This window comes from Pongo abelii, chromosome 19 (assembly GCF_028885655.2).
Source record: "Pongo abelii isolate AG06213 chromosome 19, NHGRI_mPonAbe1-v2.0_pri, whole genome shotgun sequence".
Lineage (NCBI taxonomy): Eukaryota > Metazoa > Chordata > Mammalia > Primates > Hominidae > Pongo > Pongo abelii.
The window spans coordinates 69,341,778-69,366,322 of record NC_072004.2 but is presented as its reverse complement, the minus strand read 5'-3'; the positions used below and the strand labels follow the sequence as shown (position 1 = coordinate 69,366,322).

General features: G+C 50.0%; 1 protein-coding gene and 1 long non-coding RNA gene across 5 annotated transcripts in view; one reads left to right on the top strand and one right to left on the bottom strand.

Annotated features, from left to right (window-relative positions):
- Window positions 1-14,774, top strand: part of PLXDC1 (plexin domain containing 1) — an 84,064-nt gene extending 69,290 nt beyond the window's left edge. Inside the window, exons 10-14 of one of the 4 annotated variants that reach the window (XM_024235070.3) lie at window positions 3,027-3,087; window positions 4,139-4,274; window positions 9,722-9,757; window positions 12,206-12,366; window positions 14,268-14,774. In XM_024235070.3, the coding sequence (XP_024090838.3) occupies window positions 3,027-3,087; window positions 4,139-4,274; window positions 9,722-9,757; window positions 12,206-12,366; window positions 14,268-14,387 (514 nt within the window). In that variant the 3' untranslated portion in view covers window positions 14,388-14,774. Of the gene's footprint in view, window positions 1-3,026; window positions 3,088-4,138; window positions 4,275-9,721; window positions 9,758-12,205; window positions 12,982-14,267 lie in introns of those variants that run through there. The other 3 variants (XM_054546636.2, XM_054546634.2, XM_054546635.2) reach the window with 3 other exon arrangements.
- LOC112129646 (uncharacterized) overlaps window positions 1-23,721 on the bottom strand; it is a 30,423-nt gene extending 6,702 nt beyond the window's left edge. The window contains exons 1-5 of the long non-coding RNA XR_008519641.2: window positions 23,586-23,721; window positions 19,594-19,685; window positions 18,676-18,800; window positions 12,976-13,098; window positions 8,861-9,126 (exon numbers count right to left, since the gene is read on the bottom strand). This is a non-coding gene — a long non-coding RNA (uncharacterized LOC112129646). The remainder of the gene's footprint in view (window positions 1-8,860; window positions 9,127-12,975; window positions 13,099-18,675; window positions 18,801-19,593; window positions 19,686-23,585) is intronic.
- Between the last annotated feature and the right edge of the window lie 824 nt (window positions 23,722-24,545).

Here is a 24,545-nt window from a genome sequence, read left to right as displayed (position 1 = left end):
TTCCAATATCCTGCTGCAAATGTAGAAGTTCTCGCCTTTATAGGCAGCCTGCCTAGCACACAGGACACAGCTCTGGGCCCAGAGGGGATGGGGTGTGCCCATCAGGTCTCCCAGGTGTTCTTCCCACCAGCTGTGCTTTTATTCACTCTCTTGGGGCCTCAGATTGCTTACCCTGTAAAATGGGCTGGGGTCACGTGATTCAGGAAGATGTGGGAACAAACACTGTTATTTAAACTCCTCGAACAGTTTTTGTTTTGTTTTGTTTTGAGACAGGGTCTTGCTCTGTCATCCAGGCTGGGGTGCAGTGGTGCAATCACAGCTCACTGTGGCCTCAACCTCCTGGCTCAAGCAATCCTCCTGCCTCAGTCTCCCCTGTAGTTGAAACCACAGGTGCACACCACCACACCCGGCCATTTTTCTAATATTTTGTAGAGATGGGGTCTCACTTTGTTAGCCAAGCTGGTCTTGAACTCCTGGGTTCAAGTGATCTGCCCTCCTCGGCCTCTCAAAATGCTGAGATTACAGGTGTGAGCCACCGCAACCAGGCTATCAAGAAGCTTTTTTTTTTTTTTTTTGAGACGGAGTCTCGCTCTGTCGCCCAGGCTGGAGTGCAGTGGCGCGATCTCGGTTCACTGCAAGCTCCGCCTCCGGGGTTCTGGCCATTCTCCTGCCTAAGCCTCCGGAGTAGCTGGGACTACAGGCGCCTGCAACCACGCCTGGCTAATTTTTTTTTTTTTTTTTTTTTAGTAGAGATGGGGTTTCACCGTGTTAGCCAGGACGGTCTCGATCTCCTGACCTCGTGATCCGCCCGCCTCGGCCTCCCAAAGTGCTGGGATTACAGGCGTGAGCCACCATGCCCAGCCGCAAGAAACATTTTTACAAAGCATTCAGCATCCTTCGCATGAGACTCACAGAGCCTCAGAAAGAATACGTAGGATAGACCCCAGGTTGGTTCTTCCTGGAGCAGAGCGTTGCAGAGTAGTCTGCAGACTGTGAGGCTCTCCTTATACCTGGAGGGCTTGTAAAATGCAGATTCCTGGGCCCCATCCCACTGAATATGATCCTCTGGGACCAGGATCCCAGGAATCTGATTTTTGAAGTGGTCCCTCTTGTGTACTTTCAAATTTGAGAACCATGGTCTGAGCGATAGAGAGATGGCCTCAGATGAGCCCTGGGATCCTGGGGCTGGCTGCCAACACATGACTCAGCTTTCACAGGCACTGAGCCATGAGAACTGCAAAATGGGTCAGATGACAGCCAAACCCTCCCATCAACACAACCCCCATTTAAAGCATATGCCCAAATTCAGAGACTATGAGTTTAATGAGGGTTGAGCCCTCCTCAACATTAGGAGGTTGGTCAGGCTGGGGGAAGGGCAAGGCCTCTGACTGTGTGCATCTGCAGCGGTTGTGTCAGCAAAGAGGAGCACAGAGAAACTCCACCCGGGGGAGCACGGCTGGTGCGGGCTGAAAACCATCCCATCCCCAGGCGCCCCATGGGCCTGGGCTCACTCCTGCACATTGTCCCTTCTTACAAGCTCTTTGGAGCCTCAGCTGCAACTGAGAGCTGAACCTAGGTCCCTAAAAACCCGGAGGGCAGGGCCAGCTGACATGGTCTCTCTGCCAACAGCTGCAGTCAGTCCCTGCATGGTTCTCTGCTCCCCTCCCCTCCACCCACTTTGCCTTTCACAGCCTCCCAGAGCTTTTGTCCTTGCTGTTGGGCTGGAATGGATTGAAACAATTTCATCTCTCATGGCAGGTGCCTGCCCGCCCCCGCCCCCCATGACCCACTCTGGAGTCTAAGGGTAACGTTAATTCCAGGATTAGCTCCAGAAACGGGGGTCATAAACCCATACCAAAGGCTCAATCTTTGAAAGAATCAGTTAGCACGGTCTAAAAGAAACTTTTTTTTTTTTTTAAGAGACAGAGTCTTGCTCTGTCACCCAGGCTGGAGTGCAGTGGTGCCATCATAGCTCACTATAGCCTTAAATTCCTGGGCTCAAGCAATCCTCCTGCCTCAGCCTCTCAAAATGCTGGGATTACAGGCATGAGCCACCACACCCAGCCCTAAAAGAAACTTTAGTTCTCAGCCTCCAATAGCCTTCCTAATCCTCCATCCCCCAAAGTAGTGGGCATAGAGGACCTGACAGAAGGAGAGTTTGGCTGGCTCAGTTCAGCCATCCCTGCTGCAGGAGGAGCAGCTCAGAGCCCAGAGGCATCTGTAGAAAAGACTGACAGCTCTTGACAAGCCTTGGCCCTTGGCCTCACCAAACCTCAGTGGGTGCTGGTGCAGTTAACCTGCTGAGAATTCCTTCTCGGCACTGGTGGTTCATGATGTTATTCTTCCCATGCAGACATCCCTGGGCTTGAGTAGGGCTTGGTGGGTTCCCCTAGCACCAAAGAGTAAAGAACGAAAAGTTGGGAATGATGCATGGAGAACATTCTCTGGTGCATCGTCATGCCCCCATCCTTTCCCTACAGGGGCGCTTGGTGTCTTCCAGCCCAGCTGAGCTGCCTAATGCCCTCTCTGGAGACCCTTGTCAGCCAGTTGTCTCCCAGCCTCTGGCAGGACCGTCATTTCTGCCCTTGAATGATCACACGGGGAGGTGTTGACTAAGTCTGCTGATGCCTACCTTTAGCCCCACTCTCTTTCCCAAGTTTAGGCCCCTCAACAACCAGGATGAAAACATGTATGTGAATTGCCTGGATTCTCAGCAGTGTCATGGCAGCTCAGAGTCAAGGCGACCTTGAGGATCACTGGAGCTCATGCAGTCCTGCTAGCCCCTACACCTACTCACATGGGCAGATGTGGCCTTGGTCCTGGGGAGCTGGGTCGGAAGGAAGGCAGGGATGCCACAAATACCTTCATCTTCCGGGGAAGTAGAGGGAACAGGAGTGCCTGACTACCTCAGCCTGGGGACCTTAGCTCCTCATCTCACTATCAGCAGAGAGCTATTACTGAACAGTGAAAGGGGAAGGCTTCTTTGTCGATCCCATCATAACTCTGACCTTTTGGTCCTCCTGCAGATGCTCCAGTGGCTTTGACCGCTATCGCCAGGAGTGGATGGACTACGGCTGTGCACAGGAGGTGAGAAGCATAAGTATCTGCTGCAACTCCTGTTCCAGGTGGTGGGGAACAGGAGGGCAGCTGGCAGGGCCTGCCTCTGGAAACTCTTCTCAAGGTGGCATTAGCTCTTGGCAATATCCTCCCTTCCATCTGAGATTTGTTTTCCAGACTGCCTTGAGCCAATCAGACCCACTTTGGAAGGTTTCAGAGGGCTCTGTGGGTCTCTGAGATGAGCATTCTGATGCCTTGGCCTTAAGTGGGCAGCTCTCAAAGAATTCTTTTGGTGCATGCAGAGGGGATGCTGGGCATGGCCTCGGCCACTGCTGGCTCCTCTGGGAGACTGTGCACCTGCTGACGTTAATGATGCCCCTGCTAAGCCTCTGGTCCCCTGGCTTTTGAGGAAGGCAGTCATTCTGGGAGTGAGGACGGTGGTTCTAGGCATCTCCTCTTTAGAATCCCATCCAGGTTCCTTCTCACTGCAAGAATTTTCCAGTACACTCAACACTGATTCTGGGTAGAAAGCATCCTATTCTCACACCATAGACTAACATAGATGGGTCTATTCATCTGTGCCCTCTTTTTTGCCCCCTCCCTTTATCTCTTCTTGCAAAGCAAGCATGCTGCATGTGCCAAGCATGTCACTGTGAGTTGCCCTACCCTCGCTCTTATTTAACCTGAACCAAAAGCTGGGGGCCATTGCCCCCATTGATCACAGGGGAAAACTGGGGCTCAGAGAAGTTTAATGAATTGGCCTGCATCTCACTGCTAGAAAGTGACGGGCCCAGCATTTAAATATCAACTCTCCAGACCCCGTGGCCATACACTTACCACGGTCTATTTATTAGTCTGAGTCTGGGCTTAAAAAAAATCCTGTCCAGCCGCCTCCTTTTGAAGTTAGCTGTTGGTGACCGTTCAGATTTGCTCTATTTATTTAAGATTGGCATCTCAGCTCCTTCCTTGAGGAAGGATTTGAAGCAGCTGACAGATAAATTGCCCTGTAAGATAAGATGCTTTCAGGATGAAGGGAAATGTGTAAATGCATTCAAGACACAGCACTGGCTCTCTCCTGCAGGCAGAGGGCAGGACGTGCGAGGACTTCCAGGATGAGGACCACGACTTGGCCTCCCCTGACACTTCCTTCAGCCCCTATGATGGAGACCTCACCACTACCTCCTCCTCCCTCTTCATCGACAGCCTCACCACAGAAGGTAAGTTCTAAGCCCAGGTGGGGAGCAGACAGGAGGCCAGGAAGGAGAGCTACCCCTCTGGGGCCCCCTCTCTCGCCCTGACAGGGATGATCTCATGGGATGGGAACTGCCCCATCCTTTTATAGCTAACGGGGCCTGAAGTTCAGACAGTTTAGGTCACTCGCTCGTGAGAAGCAGAGCCAGATTTAGAACTTGAACTCTACTCCTGGGTTCTAACCACTGTGCTGGCCCACATCAGGGCTACAGACAGAATTCACTGTGAAGAGGGGAAAAATTAATATCCCAGCCCAGTGCCAGGTATTTTATATAACGTATCTCAGCTAATCTTAATAGCAGTCCTCACAGAGCCTGAAAAGGCTCATCCCTGTAGCAGGTATGAACTCAGTCCATACACTCAGGCGTGAGAGAAAGGCTGCCTTGTTTTTCTGTAAGTTCACCTGGCTTCTCATTTTCAGGCCCTGGAGTGATGGATGGGGAATTCCACCTCAGCTGTCCATCCACCCTGACTATTCAGGTCTTGCAATCCAGGGGCTTCCCTGCTACCTGGAGGCCTGGGGGTCTTGGTTGAAGCTGCCAGAGGTCCATCCCCCTGAATGCACCAGGCAGTGTCCCAGGAAGCCTTGTGCAGGCTCCTCCGGTCCTAGGCCTCAAATCTCTTCCCTTTCTCCCATGCCCCCTCCAGGATTCTGTAGCTATGTCTGAGACATTCCTCTCCCTTATCCTTTCTCAATACCTTGCATCTCGGCCAGGCACAGTGGCTCACACCTGTAATCCCAGCACTTTGGGAGGCTGAGGTGAGTGGATCACTTGAGGTCAGGGGTTTGAGACCAGCCTGACCAACATGGTGAAACCCCGTCTCCACTAAAAATACAAAAATTGGCCGGGCGCGGTGGCTCACACTTGTAATTCCAGCATTTTGGAAGGCCGAGGTGGGAGGATCATGAGGTCAGGAGTTCGAGACCAACCTGGCCAACACAGTGAAACCCATCTCTACTAAAAATACAAAAATTAGCTGGGTGTGGTGGTGGGCGCCTGTAATCCCAGCTACTCGGGAGGCTGAGGCAGGAGAATCGCTTAAACCAGGGAGGTGGAGGTTGCAGTGAGCCAAGATTGTGCCACTGCACTCCAGCCTGGGTGGCAGGGCAAGACCCTGTCTCAAAACAAAACAACACAACACAACACAACACAATACAAAACAAAACAAAACCCTGCATCCAGCTTTGAAAGCCCCCCTTCCCTTTAGGCTAAGACTGAAAGACTTGTGGGTTCTTTACAGCCTCCCCTGAACCAAATATCTGCTTGAAAGGAATAATGGCAAGAAGGAAAGGAAAGAAGAAAAAAGTTAATATTTTAACACATTATTCAGCCACGATTTTCTTCCCCCTCTAACCCTATGCTAGGATTTTTTTTTTTTTTTTTTTACTTTCTTTTTTTTTTTTTTTTTGAGACACTCTTGCCCAGGCTGGAGTGCAGTGGAGTGATCATGGCTCACCGCAGCCCCCAAATCCTGGGCTCAAGCAATCCTCCAACCTCAGCCTCCCAAGCAGCTGGGACTGCAGGCATGTACCACCATACCTGGCTAATTTTTTAAAATTTTTTGTAGAGATGAGGTCTCACTATGTTGCCCAGGCTGATCTCAAACTCCTGGGCTCAAGCGATCCTCCTGCCTCAGCCTCCAAAAGTGCTGGGATTACAGGCCTAAGCCCCCATGCCTGGCCCACAGTCCTTTCTTATAGATAAGGAAAGAGGCTCGTAAAGGGGCAAAGTAGGTTATTCAGGGCTATGGGAGGGGTAAGTGGTGAGATGTTCTTTCCACGGTGGCCCCTTTCTTTTTTCTTTCTTTCTTTTTTTTTTTTGAGACTCAGTCCTGCTCTGTTGCCCAGGCTGGAGTGCAGTGGTGCAACCCCGGCTCACTGCAACCTCTGCCTTCCAGTTTCAAGCAATTCTCCCACCTCAGCCTCCCAAGTAGCTGGGACTACAGGCGCACACCACCACACCCAGCTAATTTTTGTATTTTTAGTAGAGACGGGGTTTTGCCATGTTGGCCAGGCTGGTCTTAAACTCCTGACCTCATGTGATCCACCCACCTTGGCTTCCCAAAGTGTTGGGATTACAAGCGTGAGCCACTGCACCTGGTGTGTCCCCTGCCTTTCTGAACGTTACCTAGAAAACTAGAGAACAAGGTCAGCGACCCATGGACCTGGCTGGGGGGAAGTTGTGGAGGAGAATGAATGAATGATAGAAAGCACCAGCATTTGTGGGGACCAACTATATGCCCAGTAGGGTGCTAAAGTAGCGCATAAATTAATATTCAGTCCTCCCAACAATCCTGGATCTTGATACTGTTATATCCCTGTTTTATAAAGGAGACACTAAGGCTCAGAGAGGCAGATGACTTTCCCAAGGTCACACAGCCAAGAAGGGATAGAGTTAGGTTTCATCTAGCTCCAAAAGCAGAGATCTTTCCCCTCAACCCCACTGCCTCTCTTGGTGCTGAAAGAAATGGAAAAGGGTCTGTGTGAATTCAGGGTCAGGGCAGAGTAGCAAAGTGTGAAAAAATGAGGCAGATTCCGACAGCTCCCGTTACTCTGAAGTTGCTCCGGAATAACAAGGAGCTGGCACTGAGAGCAGAGCGCGTGGTGGTGCTGCAGGGGATTCAGTGAAAAAGAAGCAGAGGCTGGGAGAGGAGGCTTACGCCTGTAATCCCAACACTTTGGGAGGCTGAGGCAGGGAGATCACTTGAGCTCAGGAGTTCGAGACCAGCCTGGGCAACATGGCAAAACTATGTCTCTACAAAAAATCAAAAATTAGCCGGGTGTGGTAGCGCACATGTGTAATCCCAGCTACTCAGGAGGCTGAGGCAGGAGGATTGCTTAAGCCTGGGAGGTTGAGGCTGCAGTGAGCTATGATTGCACCACTGCGCTGTAGCCTGGGTGACAAAGTGAAACATTGTCTCAAAAAAAGAAAAGGAAAGAAAGAAAGAAAAAAGAAAAGAAAAGAAAAAGAAGCAGAAAGAAACTTTGCCCTTTGGGGAGCTGGTGACGGAGTCCAGGGGTAACCTTCCAGTCAAAGAAACCTCCTCCTACAAGGAGGTAGTCCCTGATTAGTTACTGCCAGTTAACCCCCTAGGCTTACTGAGGGCATGTTCTGAGCCCAGCACTGGGCCGGGGCGGGGAGGGGTGCTGCAAACACACCCTGCCCCACCCAGAGGGTTTAACCAGACAGTGTCTGGTGGAGGCACAGTGTCAGAGGCTAGAAGGGGGGCAGTGGTGGCGTGGGGAGCCCAGGGCACGGCACTTGGGGGCCAAGCCTAAATCCTGACTTATTATTACTGAGCCCCCTGGGCTGTCCTACAGCCCACTATGTAGGTCCTCTGTCCTACAAAGGTAGCGAGTTCTGTTTGCCAGTTTCATTATCTGTGTGCATCCCCTGCCAGCTAAGGAATGGGTCTCATTTCCATGTTTTGTGTAGTGGTTCCCAACAGAAAACATTCATAAGAGTAAAAAGTGAAGACAGTTAGGGCTCTATGTCCTTCCAGTCCTGGAAGAGGTGGCAAAGATTCTGAAGTTACATCTATAAGAGAAAAAACTTTTTGGAGGGTGGAACAGGATCTTGCTATGTTACCTAGGCTGGACTTGAACTCCTGGGCTCAAGGATCCTCCCACCTCAACCTACTAAGTGCTGCAGGTACGTGCCATTGTGCCTGGTTTATAAGAAAAAACATTTTTAATGATGACTTCCCACCACATGCCCAATTTGCAAGGCATCTTGGCAGGGCAGTTTGAGTCACTCTCCTGCCTGTGTGGTTACAGCCCACACAGGGAGACTTGCAGAGGCAGGTGTGGGATAGAGTCTTTCCCGTACAGGCTCTAACAGGGAGACTGGATGAAGGGACCCAGCACTCCAGCCAGAGGGGCCTGCCTGGGCAGGCAGAGGTAGAAAGCAGCAGGGCAGGAGGAGTGGGAGACATGGGGGCTGGATTTAAGAGCTGTTCACTTGCAATCCAGTGCTACTCACTTAAATGAACCAGATGACCTCTGAGTGGCAAGTAGCTGTCACAAAGCCCATGCATTTTATTCCAAAGAGAGACAGGCACTCACCCAGAACAACTGTGTGCAGAAGGGCTTATCTTATAAGCAACAGAACAGAACACCTTGATAGCCATAAGAAGTGACAACTAACAACAGAAAATGACCATTTGATCAACACTGCATGCATTTCTTCCTGTGTGAGTTCTCATGTGATCCATTAACTCAGGAGCCAATGTGCATTACATGGAACCCCAGCAAGATGGCAGCTGGGAACCAGCCCTTGGTGAGTGGGAGAGAGGCTGCGTGGGCACAGTGTGGCCACCTTCAGTCACTCTGGGAGGGACTGGCAGTGGGCGGCACTGTGTCCTTTTGTCTACCAGTGGTAGGTGCAGACTGAGCTATAATTGATCTTCAGTGGTCTAGATTTGCAACAAGTTGATTCAAATCAAGTTAATTTGCCCAGTGATATTTAAGTTACTTTGCTTAGTTTTGATGAATCAATTCATTATTTTCAATTTGCAGTAACGAAATAGATTCAAAGTTGTGTTTAAATACCTTGTTAGGCCAGGTGAGGTGGCTCTCGCCTGTAATCCCAGTGCTCTGAGAGGCTGAGGTAAGAAGATTGCTTGAGCCCACGAGTTGGAGACCAGCCTGGGCAACACAGTGAGACCTCATCTCAAAAAAATATTTTTTAATTAGCCAGGCGCAGCTACTCGGGAGGCTGAGGTGGGAGGATCACTTGAGTTCAGGAGGTCGGGGCTGTAGTGAACTGTGATTGTACCACTGCACTCCAGCCTGTGTGACGGAGCAACACCCTCTCTCTAAAATACATAAATAAATAAATAAATAAATAAATAAAGTTCAGGTGCTTAGGGCAAGAATCTTCAGTCATTTACAGCATTCTCCTGACATGGAACTCTTGCTTTTCTTTCCCCATAAAAATCTGCATGGGAAGGAACCACAGGAAGGGTGAACCCTTGAAACTTACTTAGAAAGCCACAGGCTACAGGCCTCAAGGTATAGACAGAAAGTGGGTTGGGACTCTGTCCTGCACACTGCAGCCCCACGGAGTCTCCAAGCTGATCTGACCTTGTGACACATACAGCCCCTCTTCAAACCCTTACACAGCTCTCTGTTGCCCCGCAGAAGAACGTGCATGGCCTCCTACTGCTCTCCAGGCAGCTGGCCCTCCACTCCCGGCCTCATCTCTCACCAGTCCCCGCTCATTTACTCCCCAGCCTCCAGCTACACTCTACTGCTGTGTGACTTTGAGCAAGTCTCCTCCCCTCTCTGAGCCTCAGTTTCCTTACTTCTAAAATGAAAGTTTGGGCTGAACTTTCATCCCATCTGGACTCAGAGTGACAAAGGCTGTAATGATTCCACTAATCTCGCTCCTTCTGTCTTCTCTCTTTGAAGATGACACCAAGTTGAATCCCTATGCAGGAGGAGACGGTGAGTACAGAACTGCCTGCTCTTAGCGTCAGACCCAGCGCCTCTTGGACCCACCCCAGAAGAGGGTGCAGCAGTCGCCTGGGCTATTTTTATGAGTGCAGAGAGGGAGCAACGGCAGCCTAAGCATCCCAGACCTCCTGCTGGGTGGGGAGGCCGGGGGGCTTCTGGGCACAGATGCCCTAGATCGAAGGAACATGTCTACCCCAGACATTTCTCATCTCAGCCATGAACCTCCTGTGGTTCTTCTCCTGGCTCTCTGTCCTTGAATATTCACTGCCCAGAAAGGAGTGGGAGGAGGGGAAGGACTGAGCCAGGGCAGGTATAGGTGGGGCCTGTGGCCATCCCCTCTGATCCCCATGGGCTCATAGTCAGCGAGGGGTGGAGAGCAGCTTCTCTTTCCTCACTCAGACTGGCAGAGGACATAAAATTTTCCACTACAATTTTTGCAGGATGCCAGAAGGCGGGACTCCCTGCAGCCTCCTAGGATTACCTAGAAGGATAATCTCCTTTCTGAGGGTGGGAGCTGCCCCCACCTCCCCTGCCCTTTGCCCAGAGCCAGCTCAGGCCTTTGCTGCAACCTGTGCAAGAGTAGAGATGAAAGTGCCTTCCAGCTCCAGGGGCTGGAGATTGTCATCTGGGCTTCCAGCAGGAGAGGAAAGATTATTAATGCAGCACAGTGTGATGGTGTCCCCCAGCAGAGGTGGAGCCATTGCTCCTCCATAGGCAGTGGGTATGAGTGTGTGTGTGTGTTGTGGGGGTGGCTGGGCCATAATCCCCTCGCTGTGCACCATGTGCTCATCAGCAGAAGCCCTCATCATCAAATCATCAGAGCCACTGCAGGCTGCGGGCTGATTGCCATCCAGGTCAGAGGAGGCTCACTTGGGGCATTTCACCTCAGTCCTCCCACCTGTTGGCAGACAGAGGCCCTAGCCATGCCCTGGAGTGCCCCAGGATAGTTTCTCTCCTGGGTGTCCTCTGCTTACAGAGTGCAGAGCAGAGCAAAGGGGATGGGGAGGACAACGGTTCTGAGTGCATGCAACATCCCATTAAAACTTGCCACCCCTAGTTGCCTCCCAACCCACCCACTAGCTATGTAGGAAGAATGCAACATTTTTGTTGCCAACCTGCTCATCTGTCTTCTCTACCTCATTATCTCCACATTCCTTTAGGATAGGGTGAAGAGGCAAATAGCCACCCCAGGTAGTGTCAGGGAACTGGGTTTTTTAGTGGTGGGCACTGAATTTGTGTGTCTGTGGGGAAATCACTTAACCTCTCTGTTATTTCCATTACCTCAGTCATGCACAAAAGGGGTTGAGCTTCCAGCTCTGTGGAAAATACTCTCTCCCCCTGGGACGTATTTCAAATGCCTAGGATGTTCTCAGATGGTGACTGTTGGCTTATTAGCTTCCAGAGGACCTAGATCATTCCATAGACTTTCTTTGAGCTTCTCTGACGGGCCTGCCAGTTTTGTTGTTTTGTTTTGTTTTGTTTGAGACGGAGTCTCACTCTATCGCCCATGCTGGAGTGCAGTGGTGTGATCTCGGCTCACTGCAACCTCCACCTCCTAGGTTCAAGCTATTCTCCTGCCTCAGCCTCCTGAGTAGCTGGGACTACAGGCGCATGCCACCCTGCCTGACTAATTTTTGTATTTTTAGTAGAGATGAGGTTTCATCATGTTGGCCAGACTGGTCTTGAAATCCTGACCTCAGGTGATCCGCCTGCCTTGGCCTCCCAAAGTGCTGGGATTACAGAGGTGAGCCACCGCGGCCAGCCCCTGCCAGTTTTTCTAAGAGCTGAGGACACAGAGTTGAATAAGACATCATCTTTGCCCTCCAAGAGGTCAAAATCTGGGAGTGGACAGTGATAGGAAAAACTATGGTCATTTGCCATCATAATAGCTAATACTTATTGAAGTCATCCAAAATGGGAGACATGGTCCTCAGTGCTTGACATGGATCATCTCATTTTAACCTTCACAATAACCCCATTAGGTGGGTATTATTATCCTTGTTCAACAGAAGTGATAAGACACAGAGAGGTTATATAATTTGCACAAGGTCACACAGCTAGTAAGTGGCAGAGCATAGATTTCAACCCAGGCAGCCAGATTTCAGATCTCAAACTCTTAACCCTCCAATGCCCTTTGTGAATTCCTTAATAGCACTTACGTAGTGGCACAGATATCAGAGAGAACTTCTCTTATGATCCTTATTAGACATTTGGGGCAACTTTTAGGTGATTTTGGAAAACTACCTAGATAGTGTCAAGAACATGAATGCCTTACTCATGATGATTCCAACTCCCGTCCAACCTCTTCCTGTATTGGATAAGTGGACCCAAAGGCTCTGTTGGCTTTCATCTCTGAGACTTTGTTAGAACCCAAGACCCCATGGTTCGACCTTCCCTGCTCCCCTGCAGCCCCTGTCTGCCCTAATGATCTCTCCACAGGCCTTCAGAACAACCTGTCCCCCAAGACAAAGGGCACTCCTGTGCACCTGGGCACCATCGTGGGCATCGTGCTGGCAGTCCTCCTCGTGGCGGCCATCATCCTGGCTGGAATTTACATCAATGGCCACCCCACATCCAATGCTGCGCTCTTCTTCATCGAGGTCCGTGTCATCTGTGGCCACAAGGCTCCCATCTGCTTCTGCGTCAGCGTCTCCTGGGCCATTCGGTCCCTGCCTCTCCCCTTCTCCCTCTCCCCTGGCACATACCTGGGAAAACTTCATCCACCCCATCCTGGCACATTTCAAGACGGCTGGCGCCCGTTAAGTCGTGCACCCTGAGAAATCAGCACCTCAGAACTCCCTCGGCCCTCCTGTCCTGTGGAACAGCCCCTCTGCTTTTGTTCCCCCATTTGTGAAATCAGAAAAGAATCCCCAGAGGAAAGAAAGAAGGCCACAGTGCCCCATAGTGCCCATCTAGTGGCTGTGCAGCCTATCTCCAGTGATTTATGGTCTCTCATGCCCAAATGCCAGGCTCAGTACTTACCCAAAGCCATGATGGAACCCAGGGTCTCTGCCTCTTTTGCCTACTGATACCTGCTTTTAAGGCTAAAATTGAGGGGCAGGTGCAGTGGCTCCTTCCTAAGATCCTAGCACTTTGAGAAACCAAGGCAGGATTACTTGAGCACAGGAGTTTGAGACTAGCCTGGGCAACAGAGCGAGACCCCGTCTCTACAAAAATTTAAAAAATTAGCCCAGCATGGTGGCACGTACCTGTGGTCCCAGCCGCTTGGGAAGCTGAGGTGGGAGGATCCCTTGAGCCCAGTGGTTTGAGGCTGCAGTGAGCCCTGACCATACCACTGCACTCCAACCTGGGCAATAGAGGAGACCCCATCTCTAAAATAGAAATAAAAATAAAATAGACAAGCCAAATAATGATAAGAGCTGCCCTCTGGGAGCTTTAATTGAGGATACTAAGTTTTGAATGTCTCAATTCTGAAGAGCCAGCCTGAGGGGCAGCATGGGATGTGAGGCTCAGCCCCCTTCACTCGGGGCTGCAGAGCTCAGCAGCTCCCGCCCCCAATCCTCCACTTCTGGCTTCTTACGAGTTCCCCACAGAGTGCAGCAGTGGTGCCTCTGTGACCCTAGTCTCCTCCACGTGGGTCACAAGCCCACCAGCCTCATTAACCCACAGGCCTAGGTCGTTCCCCCAGTTTCTTAGGAGGCTTAGTCATTCTGAAGTCTTAGCCTACCTGGGTAACACCTGGGAACTGCAGATCCCCGGGCCACAGGGATTCTGACAGGGCAGGTCTAAGGCAGGCCCAGGAATCTGCATTTTATTTATTTTGAGACAGTGTCTCACTGTGTCGCCCAGGCTGGAGTGCAGTGGCACAATCTTGGCTTACTGCAGCCTCCGCCTCCTGGGTTCAAGCAATTCTGGTGCCTCAACCTTCTGAGTAGTTGGGACTACAGGCACGTGCCACCACACCCAGCTAATTTTTGTATTTTTAGTGGAGACGGTGTTTCACTCTGTTGGCCAGGCTGGTCTTGAACTCCTGGCCTCAAGTGATCTGCCCATCTTGGCCTCCCAAAGTGCTGGGATTACAGGCATGAGCCACTGCACAGGCCAGAATCTGCATTTTAATAAGCCCCCTGTTGACTCTGATGTGGACCCTGTGCTACCTTGGAGGGTTATCTTGGCATTTCCAGAGCCTCAAGCATCATGCCAGCCATCTCTGAGCCACTTCCTCACATTGCAGTCCCAGGTCTCCACTTGGTGTATTGCTGAACCTTTTAGCTGTGAGTTCTGCAGACCACGCAGTGAAGGATAAAGTGTCCTCCTTCCACACTCCAGCTTCCGGCAGGTTTCCCAGTGGTTGGGGGATCACAGCAGGGAACATTTTAGGGAGAGGGTCCCTGACGGTCAGTTGTGTGGCTCCTGGTAGGCCCCAAGTGCCCCAGGGCCCTTGTAAGAGAGTGTCTTGGTTGGCTCTGTCGCTCAGGAGTGTGGGGTCCCCATGGGGGCGGGGGCATGCCCACTGACTTTGCCTCTGTGCCTTCTGCAGCGTAGACCTCACCACTGGCCAGCCATGAAGTTTCGCAGCCACCCTGACCATTCCACCTATGCAGAGGTGGAGCCCTCGGGCCATGAGAAGGAGGGCTTCATGGAGGCTGAGCAGTGCTGAGAACACCAAGTCTCCCCTTTGAAGACTTTGAGGCCACAGAAAAGACAGTTAAAGCAAAGAAGAGAAGTGACTTTTCCTGGCCTCTCCCAGCATGCCCTGGGCTGAGATGAGATGGTGGTTTATGGCTCCAGAGCTACTGCTTGCTTCGTCAGCACACCCCGAATATTGAAGAGGTGGCCAAAAAACAACCACATGGATTTTTTTGTAGGAACAACAACCTAATCTCATCCTGTTTTGATGCAAGGGTTCTCTTCTGTGTCTTGTAACCATGAAACAGCAGAAGAACTAACATAACTAATTCCATTTTTATTTAAGGGGCCTTTACCTATTCCTGCACCTAGGCTAGGATAACTTTAGAGCACTGAGATAAAACGCAAAAACAGCAATCATGCCGTTTGCAAAACTAACTCTGGGATTAAAGGGGAAGCATGTAAACAGCTAACTGTTTTTGTTAAAGATTTATAGGAATGAGGAGGTTTGGCTATTGTCACATGAGAGACTGTTAGCCAAGGACAAAGAAGTTCTGCAAACCTCCCCTGGACCCTTGCTGGTGTCCAGATGTCTGCGGTTGTCAGCCCCTTCCTTTCCCCCTGACCTAAACATAAAAGACTAGGCAAAGCCCGCATAATTTTAAGACGGTTCTTTAGGACATTAGTCCACCATCTTCTTGGTTTGCTGGCTCTCCGAAATAAAGTCCCTTTCCTTGCTCCAACTCCTTGTCTCTCAACGTATTGGCTGTGACGCAGCAAGCAGAATGAATTTGGACTCAGTTACAGGCTGTCAATGGTCTGCTCTGTAGCAGTCTCAGAGCCTCCCCAACCCACTACCTGGAGATAGCCAGATAGCCAGATGCCCTGCTCCTGGCCACCTTTGAAGCCCCTGCATATGACACAGGTTAACTAAAGTCAAGATTGGGGCTGCTGCATTCCAGGGTCCCTAGACTCACAAGCTGGTCCTTGGCCGGGTGCGGTGGCTCATGCCTGTAATCCCAGCACTTTGGGAGGCTGAGGCAGGCGGATCACCTGAAGTCAGAAGTTTGAGACCAGCCTGGCCAACATAATGAAAGTGTCTCTACCAAAAATACAAAAAATTAGCTGGGTGTGGTGACGCTTGCCTGTATCCCAGCTACTCAGGAAGCTGAGACACGAGAATCACTTGAACCTGGGAGGCAGAGGTTGCAGTGAGCTCAGATAGCGCCACTGCACTCCAGCCTGGGTGACAAAGCGAGACTCCGTCTCAAAAAAAAAAAAAGAAAGCAGATCCTCATGGCTATAGAGTTGGCATTTTAGCCCCAGCTTCTGTAGCTCTGAAAGCCTAAAGAAGATATTCTCTCCATCTGTTAAACAGAGTATAGCGGCTCTCAGCCCTTGGGGCATGTTATTATGGGAGGGAAGTCAAATAAGAGGAGAGAAAAGAACTCAAGGGGGAAACTGCATTTTTAGGCTTTGCTCTCTTACCTTGCCCTTTCTACTCAGAACCAATAACTTCTGCATCAAAACATGTTACAGCCTGCATCAAGGGCTTTACCCCAACCTGCAGCCCAGCTTTCCCTGGGCGAGCTTGCTATGCACGGCCACATTTACCATGTGGGGCTCCCTATTCTGATGGCCTGTTCGGTGCCGGGTTTACTCACTGGCCTGTTCTGATGTCAGTGCCTGTACATACCTCCAAAGGCAGGACTTGCCTGATAAATATTTTTCCTCCTCTGAACTGGATTTTATAGGCATTAAAGACAAGTCGGGTGGCTAGAGGGCTCCTTGAGACATACCTAGCAGGGAACTGCAGGTGGATTCTGTTGAGAGGCAAAGCACCTGAGTGGTTGAGACACAGACAGCTGGCATGGGAGGGACTTTATTTGAGACAGGGTCTCACTGTGTCGCCCAGGGCAAGGATGCCCAAAGACACCAGGTTGGAGAGGCACCTGCCAACTACTTGCTTTCCCTGGAGCCTACATGTGCCTGTGGGGCGGGGAGGCCTAGGGGTCTACGGCTGCCTGAGATGGGTGTGCACAGTGTGTGAAGTACCTACCTCCTTGCCTTGCTGAACTGTCAGCCAGTGGCAGGGCTGGCCACAAGACCCATGTCTCCATCTGGTCTCACTCCATAGCTACCAAGTTAACCTGCTCTAAACTTTGGAGAACTTTATTTGTCCAATAAACGCTTATTTGGCCAAGCCTAATGGCTCGTGCCTGTACTCCCAGCACTTTGGGAGGCCGAGGTGGGAGGGTTGCTTGAGCCCAGGGGTTTGAGACCAGCTTGGGCAACAACAACAGAAATGCCAGGTGTGGTGGGGTGCACCTGTAGTCCCAGCTACTAGGGAGGCTGAGGCAGGAGGATCACTTGAGCCCGGGAGGTTGAGGCTGCAGTAGGTCATAATCATGCCACTGTACTCCAGCCTGGGCGACAGAGTGAGACCCTGTCTCAAAAAAAAAGAACAGAAAAAGAAATGCTTACATTGTCAGGGATCCTGTAGACAATCATTAACTCTATGAGATGCTTGGTTCTATTTTTTTGGGAGACTTTGTCTAAGTGTTTTGGCTTAAGAAATCCATAGGCCTCTCTTGGTGACACATCTCTAGTACTTTTTGTCATAAACAAACAGGCCATCTGCCGCCAAATACCTCCACTCCCCATGCCACTGACATCCTATGGGTCAGCCAGGCTTGCTTTGACTGAGGCTGAGGCATCTGGAACTTTCTCTACCTGCAGGGGCTAGCAGCAGAGGCTTCTCCGCATCACCACCCCTTCCTCCACTCCTGACATTCTTTCCCTTCAGGGATCCAAAATGGTTGGCCGAGCTCCCAGTGGGAAAACGTGTGCTGGAGTTGGGGAGTGAGATGAGTGGTGCTGTCCATGGAATCAGGCCACAGCAGGAACTGCCCCACTGGCCATTTGAGACACACACAGGTGGTAAATGCTTTGCTGGTGGGCTGTGCTTCCCTCATTCAGAGAGCTCTGTTACAGCCCACTGTGTCCTTTAGAAGCTTGAAAGGAACCCAACTCTTTGCTGCACTGTCCTTTTTCTTCCTCAAATTCAGACCCTCCTTCCACCGGCACCCCCCTACTCCACCCTCAGCTCTTCCTTGCCTGGTTTATCAAGCAGAGCTGAGGCCCCACGTTTCCAACTCTGATTGTCACTCGCATCCTCACAAAGGATAAACCACGGAGCAACTGGAAAACCATCAGCCAAGCATTCGGATGAGTCTGGTTATTGGTCCACCCCCGACCAGATTCCCTTACACTTAACTCACTTCTTTCTTTGGCAATGACCCTCATGACATGTATAAATGGGTATGACTAAGAAGAGTCTGTGATCTAACATTTATTTGCTGCCATTTTTTACTCTGACTGGGGAGAAGCAGCCCCAACTCATCACTGGGAAAGAACTCCCCCTGCAAACCAGCTAAATTTGAGAATTTAAACCCCCTGCCCCCAAAACTTCTCACAGAGCTGGGGAGTTGGTGGCAACTTTCCAAGTCAAGGTCTTGCTTAGAAAGTCCTTCACTGCATGGCCAGGTGCAGTGGCTCACGCCTGTAGTCCCAGGTATTTGGGAGCCTGAGGCAGGAGGATTGCTTGAGCTCAGGAGTTCAAGGCTGCAGAGAGCTATGATCATCCCACTGCATTTGTTTAAAAATAAATTTTTAAAATGTGTGTGTTTTATCAGGGGTCTCCTGTACAGTGTATCTGTGTATGTTTGTGTGTGTGTTTGTATACAGCCTTGTCCAATGTTTTGAGCAATAAGATATGCACACACAGGTATTTTGTTGCTAAAGAGATTGGACAAGGTTGTAGCTGTGCTCAGGCTTCAGCTTGGTTTGTTAAATTAAGAGAGAGATAAACAATGACAAGAGCTGCCAGCCAACCACACTATTCAAAAAGCAAAGTGTTCACCACTAAAGCTGACCATTCATCTGGTTGCAGGCAAGGCTAAGGCTCTCTCTCCTCTAGTTCCTGGAACAGACTCACAGATTGGCATGAAGCACTGATCAGGGGCTGCACTCAGACTCCCTGGCCATGCAAACCTACACCAGAAGAGTCAGTGTCACAGATATGATGCGGCCAATCTCTGTCTCCAAAAACCTACCTGAACTTAATAGTACAATTGAAAGATCTGGGGACTGAGGGCACCCAGCCTTCTAAAACACAATGTATTCATGTGTTTAGTGTAAACTCTCTGCATGGATTCTCAGTGTTAATAATAAAAGGAAGCATTCTTTTACAACTCCTGCTGTGTGCAAAAGAAAGTGCAAAGGATTTGGAGTGGCATTCCAAAAATCACCACACATACCTTGGTTCTGATGGCTGCTGGACTCCGACTTCTTCGCTGAGACATGACTGTGGGAACAGCCTCCAGCTATCTGCTCATCAGAGGTGCTTTCCTCAACCTCCTGCACCACCTCCAAGAGAAACAGCCTAAAAAGAAACCCCAGCTGTTTACTTATATTGGTCTGTAAATCCCTGGAAGTAAACCCCATGCATTTTTATCTACTATCTGAGGACATACAATAAATCTAAAGTCTATGCTATCACATTTCTGGATGCTTTGCATTTGAACAACTTTAGCGGCCTCATTGTGTTTTTATTACTTTGTGGTTTTGCTCACAAAACATGGTTTAGCAAATCAAAACAAAGAGAGGAAAAATGTGAACACCTCACAGCCAAAATCAATGATGCCACATTTCAGGCTCCAAACAAGCCAATTTGCTGTGTTTGCCAAATCAAGAGGAATGTGTTAAGAGAAGACAATGTGAACTGATAGAGAAGGTGCTGAGCTGGATGGGGAGTGGGAAAGTGGGAGCTTGGCCTCAGCCCTGCCCCTGAGTAGCTGGGTGATGTGGACAAGTCACTGGACTTGTCTGGGCTGGCTTCCACCCCTGTGAAATAGGAGGTACTAGACTAACTGGTCTAAGGCAGGACCTGAGCAATCAGCTGCCTGGTCCTTTTTCAGGTCACACAGCAACTTAGACCAAAGCATGCCTTTCTCTTTCATTATCCCGATAGGGTGACCAGATTGTTCTATCCGGGACTCTCCTGGTTCTAACACACAAAGTCCTGCATCCCAGGAAGCTCCTCAATCCTGGGCACATTGGAATGTTGTAGAACCAAACCAGGTCTTCTCACCTGGCACAATAACACCAGATGTCCACACTGAGACTTTGCAACAATAGAGAAAGGAAACAATAGAGCCAGGTACAGTGGCTCATACCTGTAATCCTGCTCTCTGGGAGGCCAAGATGGGAGGATGGCTTGAGGCCAGGAGTTCAAAACCAGCATGAGCAACACAGCGAGACCTTGTCTCTACAAAAAAAAATAAATAAATAAAATAATAAAGTGTGGTCCAGCCACGCAGCATTAGCATTCCCTGCAGTTAGCTGGAAATGCAGCACTCAGGCCCCCCAACCCCAGAACTACTGAGTCCGAATCTGCATTTGAGCAGCTCCCCAGGTGACTCCTGTGAAGGGCATGAAAGTTTGAGATGCACCATTTAGGAAGCAATTCAACTACATGATCGCAGCCTGTTGGAGAAGCACTGTTTTTCCATTTCCCAGATGAGGAAACTGAGGCTCAGGGAGGTGGCTTATTTATTTATTCACTTGATCCACATTCATTAAACACCTGTGTGCCAGGCACCCTTAAGTGACCTGCACAAGGTCACACAGCTAGTAAGTAGAGAAAATCCCCAAGCGCAGATTTTTGGATTCCCATCTAGGTTGTTTCCTGTGTACCTCAGAGTGTTGCCAGAATCACGTGGCCACAGTTTAATATAGAAGCAGATTATGGATTATGACAGACAGACTGCTCCAGGCCTGTAGAGATCCTCGAAGAGATGCCTAGTGATGACTTCAGATCCTCGCTCTTGGCTCATGAAACTGTGAGCTTACCATCTATTTATTTGCAGTCCCAGGAGCTTGAGAATGTCCTAGTTGTTGCTACCTCCTTCTCATCCCGCTGCCCACACTAGCAACCCTCCCACATGAAGAATTAGAAGCACTCCTCACAAGCCTTACAGAGCACCAGGCGATGCCTCCATCCAATTTATCTTCTTGGATGGAGGACAATGGATTACTTCCTTCGCCAAGATGGGGCCGGAGGTACAGGGAGGAAAGAAGACAGGTAGAATCTTTACTTGAACTGTGAAATCCAAAGAGAAATTTTGTGGGGGATGATTTTTCTGATGTTCATAAAACATTTTTACATTTGGTCCCTAGAGATAGCTAAATTATGCCTACAGTTTTCCACAAAGCTAAAAGCACTGAAAAAAAAAATCACCTGAATATGGGCCAATAAAATTTCATCATACCTTCCCAGAGTCTTGGGTTAGAACCTTCCCTTCCAGCTTGTCTTTCCCCTTTTTCAGTCTTTCCCCCTCAAAGTTTGTGTGGTTTCGTTTCTTTGTGTTTTGAGACAGGGTCTTGCTCTGTTGCCCAGGCTGGAGTGCAGTGGCACGATCTCGGCTCACTGCAGCCTTTGCCTCCTGGGTTCAAGCGATTCTCCTGCCTCAGCCTCCTGAGTAGCTGGGACCACAGGTGTGTGTATGTCCGGCTAATTTGTGTGTGTGTGTGTGTGTGTGTGTGTGTTTTCTGAGATGGAGTTTCGCTCTTGTTGCTCAGGCTGGAGTGCAGTGGCGCGATCTCGGCTCACTGCAACCTCCACCTCCCGCGTTCAAGCAATTCTCCTGCCTCACCATCCCGAGTAGCTGGGATTATAGACATGCACCACCATGCCCAGCTAATTTTGTATTTTTAGTAGAGATGGGGTTTCTCCATGTTGGTCAGGCTGGTCTCGAACTCCCAACCTCAGGTGATCCGCCCTACTTGGCCTCCCAAAGTGCTGGGATTACAGGTGTGAGCCACTGCGCCCGGTCAATTTTTGTATTTGTAGTAGAGACAGGGTTTCTCCATGTTGGCCAGGCTGGTCTTGAACTCCTGGCCTCAAGTGATATGACCGCCTCAGCCTCCCAAAGTGCTGGGACTACAGGCATGAGCCATTGTGCCTGGCCTTAGATCCCATTTTTAATTGAGATGAAGATGCTGCTTCAGCAAACCTGTGCACTGACTCTGCTCTCCTAAGGAACATTAAGTAATTCCAAGAGCCCCTCCTCAAGGCCAAAAGGGCAGCCTCCTACAGGGCCTACCTTGCCCTTCTCAGAGCCTCCCTTTTCTCTCTTTTTTCTTTCTTTTTTTTTAGAGACAGGGTCTCAGTCTGTTGTCCAGGATTCAGTTCAGTGATGCAATCATGGCTCACTGCAGCCTTGAACTCCTGGGCTCAAGTGATCCTCCCACCTCAGCCTTCCAAGTAGCTGGGACTACAGGTGGGAACCACCATGCCTGGCTAATTATTTTATTTTTTGTAGAGATGGGGTCTTGTTTTTCTGCCCAGGCTGATCTTGAACTCCTGGGCTCAAGCAATCCTCCCATCTCAGCCTCCCAAAGTGTTGGGATTATAGGTGCGAGCCACCACGCCCGGCTAGAGCCTCCCCTCTCTACAGCTGCTGACACCCCTCTCTGTTCCCTGGGGCTCTTCTCCCCCAGGCCCATTACAGACTGAGCAGAATCCTCCCAGCTGTGCTCACTCTTCCCTCTGCCTCTGTAGACAAGCACTTAGCCCTCTTTAGCCGTGAAGAAGGAGCCACAACTAACAAAATCAGGCAGAGGTAAACATTACTTAAAACCAAAGGTCCTGGTCTACTGACTTTTGGCCTCTGGGATGGTACTGCTGGTGGTGCTGCTGGCAGCTCACATTTACTGGGTGTTTCCTATGTTCCAGGCACATTTTAGGAGATTTACTTGTATCATCATCTATGGGGTGGGTGCTATTGCTACCTCTACCCTACACAGGGGCCACTGAGGCACAGCACAATAGGGAACTGTATTTTTTGTATTTTTAGTACAGATAGTTTTGCCATATTGCCAAGGCTGGTCTCGAACTCCTGGTCTCAAGTGATCCGTCCGACTCAGTCTCCCAAACTGCTGGGGTTACAGGCATGAGCCACCGTGCCCAGCCTGATCTTTAAATTTTTTCTGTAGAGATGGGGTCTCACTATGTTGCCCAAGCTGAGATTTCTTAGAAAGGGACAGCATAAAATGACATGGGGTTTAGCATCATGAGGTTTGAGTTCAACCTCAAGCTTCCATAATTCTTGTCAGGAACCTTAAGCAAGTCAATTAACCATCCTGAGTTTGAGCTTCTTAATCTAAAAAAACCAGAGAACTGGAAGATTAGTGTGGCAATGCATCTGAAAATATTCTGTAAACCAGAGTGCTGGACAAATGCTAATCTATTATTGAATTCAGCACTTCATTTCAGCGGAGCTAGGAATTCCATATTTGGAGCTACCTTGACAGGAGATGTCTGAAAAAGCTGCTTCCGGTCGCATGCCTTTTGGGCTCCGTGGACAGCCATTACTGAATAAAACTTAATGACGCCATAGAAACCAGAATGGGCCACTGCAGCATTTGGGAAGACCCGGACTGAATACAAAAGGTCAAACTGGGAAAATGCTGTGAACAGAGAAAGCTGTGGGGGTGGTCCTACGCCAAATAAGCGCATGAAATCTCACGCCCAGAAAACAAAACCGCCCATGTCTTCATATTCCCCAAACCCTTCTTCGAGAAGGATGCAATTCAAAACACTTCCCACTTAACCAACAAGTTTTCTTCTTAAGATCCTAAACTTTAAGAAGTTTACCTAGAAGGTAAAATGTGCTGACTGGAGAGGTACCTCTCCGGGACTCTAAAAATCTATTTGGGGTAGCTGTCTGCTGGGGTCCCCTTAGAATTAAGAGTCCTTCAGCGGGCCAGGCGCGGTGGCTCACGCCTGTAATCCCAGCACTTTGGGAAGCCGCGGCGGGCGGATCACCTGAGGTCAGGAGTTCGAGACCAGCCTGGCCAACAAGGTGAAACCCCACCTCTACTAAAATACAAAATTAGCCAGGTGTGGTGGCGGGCACCTGTAATCCCAGCTACTCTGGAGGCCGAGTCAGGAGAATCGCTTGAACCCAGGAGGCGGATGCTGCAGTGGGCAGAGATCGCGCCACTGCACTACAGCCTGGGCAACAGAGCAACAGTGTGTCTCAAAAAAAAAAGAGTCCTTCAGCAGAGGCTGAGGCAGGTGAGGTGCTGGAGCAGGATTCTGGAACTCCCAGTTAGCGGGTGGGCGGCTTTCTCCATCCCTCCCTCCACCCTGGCCCCGGCTCACATGCAAAGCGTCGGCCGTGGGTCCAGAGCTCAGCTCCCACACTAGCAAGGTTTTGTCACTCTTGGTGAGAACCGCAAATGGTAACAGATTCGCCATCCTCCCTTCACTGAGCCTGCGCGGCTAAGGCTCGCGCAGCACTGCGCCTGCGCAAGGCACGCCCGCGCTTTTTTTAAAAAAAGAGGCGCAGGCGAGGGGTGGGGCCGCGGCCGGATCGCTCCCTCGCCCCTCCTACCTGGGGCTGGCCTCTGAGCCTGTTCCTGTCCTCCAGCCACAACGCCAGGATCCCTGAGTTTAGAACTTCCATTCAAGTGCATGTTTAGGGTACAGTCCCAAAATGGCCTGACAGCATGAAAGGGTGGGGACATGTTTATAGCAGCCAGTTTCATCTTCACTCCTGATGGAGATTAGGGTACTACTGAGCTTGTGGGAAATAACCGTGAAAGATGCAATCTTTTGACTTGAGGGTTTTTTTTTTTTTTAAGGAGTTTAACATATTCAAATAAAAGTATGACCCACTAAGCTATTAACAGTCTAGCATGAAATCCTTAAAAAGAATTTCCTAGTTGTCCTACGTGATTCTGGTGAATTGTGCACGTGTACTTGTGGAGGTACTTGTGGAGGTCAGATGATGTGGGAGATGGGTGGTTTGAGTGAGAAGTAGAGATCAATTTTGAAAAAAAAAAAAAATCAAAGAATAGGTCCAAACTGGAGCTGATGGTGTCTGAGAGGGGTAGGTGTCATAATCAGCTATGTGGTAGAGCAGTGTAATCACCTGATGGGTTCATTGTACCCACTGCCCAGAAAAGCCGATTTACTCAGAGCATTATTGAAATAGAGAAAGAGTTTAATAAGCACAGAACCAGCTAAATAGAAGACTGGAGTTTTATCATTACTCAAATCAGCCTCCTTGAAAATTTGGAAGCTAGGGTTTTTTAAGGATAGTTTGGCAGGCAGGGGGCT